At 35.6% G+C, this 13,759-nt stretch overlaps 1 protein-coding gene and 1 pseudogene across 1 annotated transcript; one reads left to right on the forward strand and one right to left on the reverse strand.

Moving 5' to 3' along the window:
- Window positions 1-271: 271 nt before the first annotated feature.
- On the reverse strand, window positions 272-1,039 carry LOC145974318 (uncharacterized). The gene has a single exon (XM_083104110.1). The coding sequence runs from the start codon at window positions 1,037-1,039 to the stop codon at window positions 272-274; it is 768 nt and encodes a 255-aa protein (XP_082960236.1).
- An 8,543-nt stretch (window positions 1,040-9,582) lies between these two features.
- LOC145974405 (uncharacterized) lies at window positions 9,583-10,100 on the forward strand (annotated as a pseudogene).
- Window positions 10,101-13,759: the final 3,659 nt, after the last annotated feature.

Below are 13,759 nucleotides of genomic sequence, written 5' to 3' on the forward strand. Positions count from 1 at the left end.
TTACGTACTTAGACTTGTTAAAAAGAAACTTTCATTTTCAGTAAAGTACATCTGCAAAAACTACTATCTTATGTCTCCCTCTACCCTCACTTACATCGACCAAAATTCGCTCGACTTCGATTCATTTATCGATTATCATTACAGAGAAAAATAAAAGCGCGAGATTCAGTAAAAAAACTTAACACTCCCACTAATTGAGTGCTTTTTTTCTTTAATATAAAAACAAAATTTGCATATAATCATTCACATACATATTGCACGTTAATTACATTTAAATGCTTGTTATGCCGATCTCTGTACACAGGAATCGAAATTGATCACGAGGAATTGCCTTTGTTAGGATATCCGCAAGTTGATTTTTACTACAAACATAGTGAACGTCTATGTCGCCATAGTTTAATTTTTCGCGTATATAATGGTGACGGATGTCCATATGTTTGGTACGTTCATGAAACTCAGCATTACGTATCAACTTGATGGCACTTTGATTGTCAATAAAGAGTGGTGTCGGTTCATTCAACGATTCCTTTACATCTCGTAGTAGTTGACGTATCCATACTGCTTCTCTTGCTGCACAGGAAGCAGCAATGTACTCTGCTTCTGTTGTCGACAGGGATACTGTCGATTGACGTTGACTATTCCAAGTTACCGGTCCATTACTCAGTTTAAAGATGTAGCCTGTTGTTGATCTTCTTGTATCCGTATCGCTAGCAAAATCAGAGTCCGAGTATCCTTTTAATATGTTAGGTGCATTATTCTTTGTGTACATTATTCCATAATGTTCCGTTTCTTTAAAATATTTAAATATCCTTTCTATTGCATTCCAGTGATTTTCATCATATTTATCAAGGTATCTGCTTGCAACTCCCACTGAAAATGCAATGTCTGGTCTAGATACAATTGCAGCGAACATCAAACTACCAACAGCTTCTCTGTATGGAACTTTCTGCTTTTCTCGGATTTTTGTTCCATTGTTGCTGTCCAAAGATAAATGCACATGAATATCAGCTGGTGTAGAAACCGTTTTTGCGTCTTCCATATTGAATTTCTTAATTATTCGTCTAATATAGTTTTTCTGATTGACAAATATAGAATCTTTGTTTTTGTCATCTCCATACCAACAAAACAGCCTACGGTGCTTGCTGTGATTTCAAAGCTTGTCCTCAGTTTTGATATAATATTTTGAAGAATTTTCTTGCCACTTCCCATTATTAATCCATCATCGACGTACAGGGCGAGTAATATTATGGACTTATTGAAGGTTCCTTGGTAGACACATTTATCTGCATCACTCTGAATAAATCCAATGTCCTTTAGAAAAGCATCAAAACGCTGATTCCAGCAGCCCCGGAAAGCCTTAAACAGGCTTGTTTAAGGCTATATAGTGCCTTGTTAAGTTTGCATACCATGCCAGATTTAACTGCTATTCCTTCTGGCGATAGCATATATACATCTTCTTTTAGTTCGCCGTTTAAGAATGCAGTTTTTACATCAAATTGCATGATTTCATATTCTCGTTGTATCGCAATTGCTAGCAGAATCCTAATCGAATCATATCTCACTGTCGGTGAAAAAGTGTCAGTGAAATCAATACCCTCTTTTTGAGCAAATCCTTTCGCACAGAGTCTTGCTTTAAAGCGAGTGATCTCCCCGTTAGGTTTTTGTTTTATATTGAAAACCCAACGAGAACTTATTGCTTCTTTTCCCTGTGGAAGATGAGTCTCTTCCCATGTCTTGTTTCTTGTAAGCGCATTAATTTCTTCTTGGATGGCTTCGCGCCATTCTTTATTTTTGCAACTAGTTATCGCTTCTTTATAACTCTCTGGAATCTGAATATCTGCATAATGTGCCTCATAGCGCTGTGGTCGCCTAATTTTATCCCTGGAACGCAGGTTATATTCCATGGTAGAATTCTCTTCATCGAGGACGTCTTGTTGCTGTGAATCTTCCGTTGATTCTCTTCTTGAAAATGTACATTCCTGTCATGATTTCTTCCAGGTGGTTCACATTGAGCTTCGTCTGTACCATTCTCAAAAATTATCTTTGCAGTGTTCTTCCTTTCTTTTGATACTGTTGCATTTTCATTAAATATGACATTACGTGACACCTTTATTTTTTTGGTCTCAATGTCACATAGACGATAGTTTGTAGAATTCTTATCATAGCCGACCAGCATCAGCTTTTTACTTTTAGCTGCGAGTTTGTTACGTTGTTCTTTGGGAATGTGTAAAAATGCTTCACATCCGAACGTCCTAATATGATCTAGAGCAGGTTTCTTCCCAGTCCAAAGCTCGTAGGGCGTAGAATTTGGCGCTTGTGATGTTGCAGTCCTGTTCAATATGTAGACAGCTGTGTTTACAGCTTCAGCCCATAAATATAACGGAACATCTTTTGCATACAACATCGAACGGGCACTCTCTACAATCGTTCGCATTTCACGCTCTGCTCTTCCATTTTGTTCAGGAGTTGAGGGAGCAGTAGTCTCTAATATTATTCCACATTATGAAAGATAAGCCCTAAAATCTTCGTTACAATATTCGCTGCCATTATCAACATGCAAAATTTTTACAGAATTACCAAACTTATTTTTTGCTAGTCTATTAAATTCCTTAAAACATTCTAGAGTATCACTTTTATGTTTGATGAAGAAAACTACTTTGTATCCTGACAAATCATCTTTGAACAATACAAAATATTTTGCACCTTGCACAGATGGTACAGACATTAACCCGCAGAGATCACTATCAAGCGACGCGGTAGCGTCGTGACGCCAAGTACATAAAAAACAGGACCCGAGCATTGAGAGTCACTGCTCTCGATCGACGCGGCGCTACCAAGTAGCTTATCCGGAATTTCAAATCATATAAACTTTCGATTAAGATATTTCAGAAACTAAGACCTTAAGAAAAAATCTAACGGCACTTTTATTATATAATGTGGATACAAGCTTTCGATTGCGACCAGTTTGAATAAAATCGGTGCAATCAATCCCGAGAAATGATGATCGCATATCAAAATTGTGACATTTTACGTTCTCCCGGATTTTCTGCAGTCTTACGTACGTATGCTCGCACGCACACAAGCAAAGCGAGTTTGTCCCTCAAGCGGCGTTCACATCGTGCGTATACGGTTATACGGTATGTAAAAAGCTTTAACAAGTTATATGTTGTGTGAAATTATTAATGTATAGTGCGGAATAGTGTATAACAAGGAAGAGAAGTGACATGTTAAGCAGTTAGGTTATTAAACACAAATTAATAATAAATAAATAAAAATGATAAAAATAAAAATAATAATAATAAATAAATAAGTAAATAAATAAAACTATAGTGCGGAACAAGGAAGAGAAGTGACATATTAAAGGTTACTATCAAGCGACGCGGTAGCGTCGCGACGCTAAGTACATTTATTATATAATAAAAACACAGACTTGTGTGTGTGACACTTAACAACAATCAAGTGGATTGTGAAAAATTCATCAAAAAGTAAAAATATTGTAAAATTTTTTTCATTATCTGTTTAGACATAATATATTTTGACATATTATACAGGGTGATTCTAAATAACTTTATGTTTTTGCAAAAACATAATCTTGACCGAATTCTAAGACGATTTTTCCTTTGGCAAAATTTCGTGCAAAGCATAGTTTTTGAATTATTAAAGGAAGTAGTTAACGTATGACGGGTCGAATACAAGAGGCAGACAAGGGTGGCGCGATTCACCGTCAGACGCGGGTGCTTACGCGGGGCGCCTGCTGCGATCAGCTGGTCGCTATACACATACAGACGCACATGCGAACACATACATTCTCTCTCTGTCTGTCTGTCTGTCTGTCTCTCTCTCTCTCTCTCTCATTCGCTCACTCACCTGTAATTTTTTTTTTTACGAGAGAGGGGAAAATGCATTTTATGCATACCCACCGGTCGATCCAGTGAGTTATGTGGGACTCGAGTACCAAGTCGAATTACCAACTCGGTACTCCCTACCCACTAAAAACCCCTCTCTTTTCACGAATTTCCTTTGACACACTGTCCCTCTGACTTCCCGAGATCTGTTTTCACATAACGTCAAAAAATAGTTATCATTACCTTGTTCGATGACTTTTGATGTATTGCTGTAATTGCTTGAAGGAGAAATGAATTTTCCGATAGATCGTACGTTCTCAAATTTAACGTAGATATCACGTTGCAAAAGACAAGAAATCCACACTAAATTATTAACTGAAAGTTTTTCTTCTTTCATGAACTGTATTCTTTTATAAACTTTAACGTAATCACATTTATTTACTCACTCGATGAGACGAGAAATTTACTAATGATTCTATCACTAATCACTATTAATCACTGTCGAATAATAACTGTTGGCGATTAAATATCACTTGATGAAAGAAACACTCGCGGACACGTTACTACACGACGCGACGACGCGACAATGCGACGATAATTATTCGGCGACTGCAAGCAGTTTTTTGTCATGGTAGGTTGCGGTAGGTTAAGGTACTACTGGCGCTATCGAACGCGATCATGTGTTCGATTGAAGAATGCGATAAACATAATAAACATTTAACATATTAAATATTATTATTATCATGAATGTGTGTGATATCCATACATCGTATGATATCTATTTAAAAATTAATTAGATTAAATAAGTATTTTAAAAATATTTATTACTTTTACTATTATCATGTAAAATATTAATATTAAATATTTATTTAACTATTTTATCTATTTATTTATTTATTTATCTATTTCACCTATTTATTTTTAACTATTTATTATCAATGATCGAAAATCGGTCATAAATGCGCAATGAATGCGCTCATAAATAAGCAATATTATATTACATACCCGGTTGTGATAAACAATATAAACAAATAGACCACTCGAGTGTTTATGAGGTCCTCCGGTACTTGACAATATAAACACTTCAGAATCATCTTCCACATTTTTTCTCGGAAGGAATGCAACGCATCAGCGCCGATGTTCGACTGCTTTGCGCTCTCGCGGTACACCCTCTCACCCCCAATATAAGTAATTCTAGATTTTTTTCGTTCGACGTATTCTTATCTCTCTCTCTCATTGAATTACTCGTCGCGCGAATTTATAAATAATATAAACAAATGGCGCCCCCCCCCAGAATTACCTTCAACGATTTTTTCTCGGAAGGAATGCAACGCATCAACGCCGATGTTCGGCTGCTTTGCGCTCTCGCAGTACACCCTCTCACCCCCAATATAAGTAATTCTAGATTTTTTTTTTCGTTCGACGTATTCTTATCTCTCTCTCATTGAATTACTCGTAGTGCGAATTTATAAACAATATAAACAAATGGCGCCCCCCCCCCCAGAATCACCTTCAACGATTTTTTCTCGGAAGGAATGCAACGTATTAGCGCCGATATTCGGCTGCTTTGCGCCCTTGCTTCCTCCGTTCACAAAGATAAGAAAGGGTGAAATATATATAAGGAGGATTGAAACGCATCAAATCATAGTACGTGATTTGAACGCCCATCGACACGTCGGTTGTATAGCGGTGTTCTGTTAAAAAGATTTTGCGCGATTAATGTATAAAAATGGAAGTAGACGAAGAAGATCACGCGTTGTCGATTGAATAAGACTGTTTAAAGTGTGCGCGAGACGGAAAAAATTAATATGAACAATTTTAATTATAATGTGGTCGATGATAAATATTTTGATGATGAATATTTTGATTTGTTGAAAGATGATATCATCGATACTCTGGAGGGTAAAAAAAATTTTTTGAATGTGCAACGAATATCACCGGTGCATTTTCTACGCGATCGCGAACTCGGTTTACGCGTATCACGAACTAGTAACCACGTTGTCGGACAAGGGTCTGTATCCAACGTGAACCTGCTTATCACTGGTCTTACTCCTTCCGAGAAAAAATATACAGACGAATGTTTGACGAGTGCAAGAAAGAAGAAGAATTTAGCTATGGAAATAACTATTACTGCTATACGACGAGCATTCTACGGAAGATTCTGTGTCTCGGCAAAGCTCTGGGCATTAGTATTTGTATGGATATTGGAAAGCGCGTAGAATTGGTGATAATGAACAATTTGCGTCCTTCGCAGTATAAGCGTTGGAAATATCCTAGATATGAAATAATGTTACGAAAAAATTGTGACAATGCCGATGATGATGATATGAAAGTTTTGCATTGTGTTCATGGAGATGTCTTAAACCTATGCTTTCAACGTTATAAACGTATGAATATATTCTCTATCGTTCAAGATAGCGAACGGTATTGCTTATCGTGTACAAAAGTCACGTGCAAGTGCTCCGTAGAAAACTGTGACGTAGTGTTTTAAAAGTGTGAAAGAAAAAGACAGGAAAAAAATGGAAAACATCGAGCAGATTGAACGCGACCTGGTGGAGCAGTCCCGCCAAATTGCCACCTTGGGCGAGTATTTTGCATGGCTGCAGCGTTGCGAGGAATTTATCGAACAGCTCGAAGAACGCAGCCGTGTCAAGCGTCCGCGACTCTCGATCGGAAGTAGACAGTCTTTGGTGGCTAAAATCGCGCGACTCGAAGGTGCAAAGACTCGATTGCAGAGGCGGTTTATACCCAGCGGTGGTGATTACAGCGGCGACAATAACGCGGAAAGACTCGTTTGGCGAGAGATCGATACCGCGTTCGATAGCCGTATTCTGACCGGTGCGGTGATTAACGCAACCTATATCGAACCTCGTCAATTTCTCGAGGATGCCAAAGACATCGTGCTCGAGCAAGTGCAAGACGTTATAAAAACACACAACAGTGTAAAAGTGAACACTATATTCAACGGTGAATTTGTGTCGGGTGATAAACGCGCGAATAAAAGTATCAATACGAGAAACTGTGAACTCTTTCGCACGTCCGATTTACACGAGTGGTACGAGCGTCGCGTTATCGAGCCCACCCTAGCATCGTTGGAAGAATTTCAGGAACGCGATAGTGGCTGGGCATTGTCGCGAATACAGAATTTGACTGTTAATGTAAATAAATATAATGCTATGCGCGCGGGATGTTATATTAAATTGCCGCGAGAAATTACGGCGAAGAAAGCGGTGGTTAACGTGCAATCCAGAGACAATGCGTGTTTCGCGTGGGCAGTGGTGGCCGCTCTGTAACCCGCCGAAAATCATACGGAACGGGAATCTTCATATCCCCACTATACGACGGTTAAATGTACAAAATATTGAGTTTCCGATGACGTTGAACCAACTAAAAAAGTTTGAACATATAAACAATATCTCCATCAACGTGTACAGCATCGAGAAAGAGAACTGCATCGTCCCGATACATCTTTCGGAACACAAGAAAGACAAACATGTGAACTTGCTGTACGTGCAAGACGGCAACAGCGTTGGACATTTCGCTTGGATCAAGAATCTATCGCGACTTGTCAGTTCACAGTTGAGAAAAAGGATCACAAGAAATATATCTGTGATCGGTACGTATAATTTAAATAGTTTATGTAATTATAAAATATAATGCATTGCATAAATCTTTAATTTAAATATTCTTTTACAGATGCTTGCACTATTTCGGATCGGAGAACAAGTTGCAGTCACATACGGTAGACTGCGGAAAAATAAACGACTGCGCTATCGGATTGCCGAGCGATAAGGACAAGTGGCTCGAGTTCAACAACTACACGAGGAAAGAGCGGCTTCCATTCGTGATCTATGCCGATTTGGAATGTGCGTTGACAAAGACTGACGAAGAAAAAAATTATCAGCATCATAAGGTATTTAGTATAGCTTATTATATACACTGTTCGTTCGACGACTCGTTATCCGCGTACCATTCTCGCCGCAGTATTGATTGTATCGCGTGGTTCGCCAAAGAACTTAAAAATTTAGCGTTACGTGTAAAGACTATTTTAATGACTACAAATGTCCCCATGGTAAATTTAACATCGGACGAGCGGGAAAAATTTCACAGCGCAACGCATTGTCATATATGCGAAAAACCGTTTACGCAAGAAGACGATACGCGCGTACGCGATCATTGTCATTTGACCGGGCGATATAGGGGTCCCGCGCACTCAAATTGTAATCTAAATTACAAAGAATCATTATATATTCCGATAGTCTTTCATAATTTATCCGGTTACGACGCGCATTTCATTATCGAGGATATAGCCACAGCGTTCGAAGGGGAAATCGAATTACTTCCGATAACCAAGGAAAAATATATTTCGTTTACAAAAACTGTTAAAGTCGCACAAGACAATTGGAAAAATTATATAAAATTACGCTTCATCGATTCGTACAAATTTCTTACGGCAAGTCTCGACAAATTGGCATCTTTTTTAGAGAAAGATAAACTCAAAATTTTACATTCACAATTTCAAAATTTATCTGCAGAAAATTTCAATTTATTAACACTGAAAGGCGTCTTTCCGTACGAATACATTGATTGCGTCGACAAGTTGCAAGACACGTGTTTACTACCGCGCGAATCGTTTTACAGTTCTTTGACCGGTGAAACTATATCCAAGAGCGATTACGCGCACGCCGAGAATATCTGGACGCGATTCTTCATTCGAACGCTGGGCGAATATAGCGATTTGTATCTCAAAATCGACGTCTTGTTATTAACCGATATTTTTGAAAACTTTCGCGATAGTTGCATCAAAAGTTACGGACTCGACCCCGCGTATTATTATACTCTCCCCGGATACACGTGGGATGCCATGTTAAAGCATACCAAGATTACGTTCGAATTGCTTACCGACATCGATATGGTCATGTTTATCGAACGCGGTATACGCGGTGGTCTGAGCCAATGTTCCAACAGATACGCTCGCGCTAATAACAAGTACATGCAACAATCGTACGATCCATCGAAACCATCGTCGTACTTAATGTATTTCGATGTAAATAATTTATACGGATGGGCAATGTGTCAACCGTTGCCTTACGCCGATTTTCGATGGGTCGACGACGTGTCGAATTTTGACGTAGCATCGATCGCGTTAGATTCGCCTACTGGTTATATCCTCGAAGTCGATCTCGAGTACCCGCAACATCTTCACGATACGCACACTGACCTACCGTTTTGCCCGACACGCGACGAGCCGCCCGGCAAGCGGCAAGACAAACTCCTCGCAACGCTATACGATAAGAAGCGTTACGTGATACACTACCGTAACCTACAGCAATGTACGCAACACGGCCTTCGCGTTACAAAAATACATCGCGTATTACAATTTACACAATCTCCGTGGCTTCGCAGTTATATCGAATTAAATACACAATTTAGAACACTCGCGAAAAATGATTTTGAAAAAAATTTATATAAACTGATGAATAACGCGGTATTTGGCAAGACGATGGAAAATGTGCGTAATCGTGTCGATGTAAAATTATTAACAAAGTGGGACGGACGATACGGCGCAGAAGCAATGATAGCGAAACCAAATTTTCATAGTAGAAGCGTCTTTTCGGAAAATTTGGTTGCCATAGAATTACGCAAACTTGAAGTGAAATTTTATAAACCAATCTATGTCGGCATGTGCATACTCGACATTTCTAAAACGTCCTTGTATGAATTTCATCATGAGTACATGTCACCGCTATATCGTGATAAATGCCGGGTAATGTACACCGACACAGACAGTCTTATATACCACATTGAGTGCGAAGATATGAAAATATGAAGCGCGATATCAACCGATTCGATATGAGCGATTATCCAATTGATAACGCGTACGGTATACCGCTCGCGAACAAAAAAGTGCCGGGTTTAATGAAAGATGAAAATAACGGCGCGATAATGACCGAATTCGTCGGGCTTAGAGCAAAAATGTACGCGGTGAGAGTGGACGGGAAAAAGGATACGAAGAAGGTTAAAGGCGTCAAAAGTAACGTTGTTGCGAGAACGATAACATTCGACGATTACATGCGGTGTCTGAATGACGAAATAGAAATGACACGACAGCAATCTTGCATAAGATCGAAATTGCACGAAGTGTATACCATTCGCGAAACGAAAATTGCTCTGAGTCCGTACGACGACAAGCGATATGTCATACCTGATTCGACCGACACGTTACCATGGGGACATTACCAGATACCCTTATAATATAATATATATATACAATGTAATGTAATATAATGTAATATAGTGTGTGATATAATGTAAGATATTATACTATAAAGAAATATTATTTTTGTATATGTATCTCATATGTATATGTATTTCATATATTGTATTATATACGATTATTGGAAAGGATGTATTAATAAAGATTTTTTGTATTTTATATATTTCATGTATATTTTTTATGTTGTACATATTTTTTCATAAATTTAAAAATAAATACAATTTGTATGAATTAAATCACATTGTCCTTATGTATCCAAGAATTGTGCGAATTGTCAAATCCCAGTCATTTCACGTAAACCTCGTCACCCCTCCTGCGCAGTACTTTCTCCACGAGATACACGTCCGGATAATTCGCGCGATGCAACTCGTGCTCGTAGAACGCTCCAGCGATAGATTTTTTGCGATAATCCTCGAGTAGATAGCTTACGGGATTAGTATGCTGCACTTTAAGGGGATGCTGGAATCATCGGCGAACTCATGCGCGATTTTGAGCGCCGCCTTGAAAGAATTAAAAAAAATGTTACCGACGCAGTCGGCATGAGAGTGAGCGAGATAGCAATAGGAGCGAGCGAGACAGCAATAGGAGCGAGGGAGACAGTAATAGGAGCGAGCGAGATAGTAATAGGAGCGAGCGAGACAGTAATAGGAGCGAGCGAGAAGGGAATAGCAGCGTGCAAGGAAAGGTTCGATCCTCGAGTTTTCTCTTCCAACTGCTATGCTCCTCTCGCTCGCTCCTATTACTGTCTCGCTCGCTTCTATTATTCTCTTTCGCTCGCTCGCTGAAATACATTTGTTGTGTGGTAATAATAATACACACCGCGTGATCTTTGTACATGTGTCGTTTCAAATGGTTATAAAAAAACGACTTTTTTTCTCGACCAAAATTTCGCCGCAAGGCTGAATATAATGTAGAGAACGAATAGGCATATATAAAATGTGTGTAAATTAAATTTGAAAAATATTTGTATATAATAAACATCTAATGTTATACACTTGACTTATATTTATCTGTATATAATAAATACAAATTAATTGTAATATTTAAATACATACATATTGAATATATAATTATTTTTATTTTGTATTTTATATTATAATGAATAAAATAATACTTATAATATACATATATAAATACATATATTGAATATTGTTGGAACATGTATTCATTGTTTGTGTAATTATGATGTAAAGTGTAAAATAAACATAACTATATTCAATTTGTGTAACCGTATTATATTAATTTAATAATTAATTTTGTATTTATCATATACGACTAAAATTAAGAAAAGCATATTCTTCTTTAGTTAAATTTTTTCTTCAATTATAAATGTATAGTAATATATATATATTATATATATATATATATATATATATATATATTTGTAAAATAAATATTTTATCATATTTGATATCTCTTAGACACTTTGCATACGTCTACTTCATCTTGTACATGGCTTCATTATATCATGGTTTTGCATATGCAAAATATGCAATAAATAGGAACTAAATATGTTACAATGTTTCTGAGAAATATGTGTATATAACACTATATATCTAATATCTTATACTTTTCTTATTTTTATCTGTGTCTAATAAATGCAAATAAATTGTTTATTATTTATAATACATATTAGATGTTGAATATATAATTATCTCTGTTTTGTATTTTATACCATAATGTGTGTGAAAAAATTATGAATACGTGTACATTTACAATAATAATCAATATATGTATTTATATGTATATATTGAATACTATTATAAAAATACATTTTAATAATTTCACTCATTATGGTATAAAATAGAAAAAAGCAATTTTATATTTACCTAATTGCATTATAATAAACAATTTATTTTCATTTATATTACACACAGATAAAAATTAGAAAAGTATATAATATTAGATATATAGTGTTATATACACATATTTCTAAAATTAAACATTGTTGAATATTTAGTTCCTATTTATTGCATATTTTGCAAATGCAAATCTATGATATAATGTACAAGATGAAGTAGACGTTTACAAAGTGTCTAAGAGATATTAATCAAATGTAATAAAATATTTATTTCACAAATATATATATATATATATATATATATATATATATATATATATATACAGGGTGGCCCATTTTAATGCATCCAGTCGAATATCTCGAAAACCAAGCCCGGGAGAGAAAAATGTTTCAGACAAAAGTTGTTTGGTTTCGAGGGGGCCATAAGATGGTATTATTCGTTTGACCTTGAAGAGTTATTTGAAGGTCACATGTAGGTCAGCTTCAATTTCTTAAATGGAACCTACTATTTATCATTGCACATTCTTGTAGCTCATCTCGAGAGCTTTCCAAAACACTATAATTAAGTACCTTTTCGTTAAGTACTTTTTGAGTTATGAGGCTTGAAATAATTTCTTAATTTTACAGAAACCGTAAAATATCTTGTAAAATATTCATTTTTCGATTATCTTACCTTAATACTTTTACGTACAAAATAATGAGAGGAATCAATTGGTGTAAAGAAAACACATAGTTGTTTTGAAGAAAAAATATGTAATTTGCAATTAACAATTCCATATTTTTTCTTCAAAACAACTATGTGTTTTCTTTACACCAATTGATTCCTCTCATTATTTTGTACGTAAAAGTATTAAGGTAAGATAATCGAAAAATGAATATTTTGCAAGATATTTTACGGTTTATGTAAAATTAAGAAATTATTTCAAGCCTCATAACTCAAATAGTACTTAACGAAAAGGTACTTAATTATAGTGTTTTGGAAAGCTCTCGAGATGAGCTACAAGAATGTGCAATGATAAATAGTAGGTTCCATTTAAGAAATTGAAGGTGACCTACATGTGACCTTCAAATAACTCTTCAAGGTCAAACCAATGGTACCATCTTATGTCCCCCTCGAAACCAAACAACTTTTGTCTGAAACATTTTTCTCTCCCGGGCTTGGTTTTCGAGATATTCGACTGGATGGATTAAAATGGGCCACCCTGTATATATATATATATATATATATATATATATATATATATATATATATATAATAACATATATATAATATTATACATTTATAATTGAAGAGTAATCTTTAACCAAAGAAAAATATGCTTTTCTTAATTTTAGCCGTATATGATAAATACAAAATTAATTATTTAAAAAATTAATATAATACAGTTACACAATATAGTTATCTTTTACACTTAACACCATAATGACAAAAAATGAATACATGTATTTACAATACTATTTAGTACATGTATTTGTGTATATATATTAAATGTTATAAATATACGTATTAACATTTTATTCATCATGATATAAAACACAAAATAAAGATAATTATGTGTTCAATATGTAATTGTTTGTATTCAAATATTAAATAATTTATTTGTACATATTTATTATATAGAGATAAAAATACGTAAAGTATATAACACTAGGTGTATGTATATACATATAAACGTATAATGCCAGTACACGTTAGATCGCCCCTGGCTTTATTAGTATATAAATATATTTATATTAATATAAAATATTTTTAAAAATATTTCATATATAGAATGGGCCCCATCCATCGCCCATTTTCGTAAGACGCAACCATTATATTTTCGTCTTTCCGATTTG

This window comes from Camponotus vicinus, unplaced genomic scaffold, assembly GCF_025532165.1.
Source record: "Camponotus vicinus isolate PSW18456_S1 unplaced genomic scaffold, iyCamVici1.0 SCAF_7, whole genome shotgun sequence".
Taxonomy (NCBI): domain Eukaryota; kingdom Metazoa; phylum Arthropoda; class Insecta; order Hymenoptera; family Formicidae; genus Camponotus; species Camponotus vicinus.

Coding starts and splice junctions, on each gene's coding strand:
- LOC145974318 (XM_083104110.1), bottom strand. CDS start 1,039: ATGGAAGACGCAAAAACGGTTTCTACACCAGCTGATATTCATGTGCAT.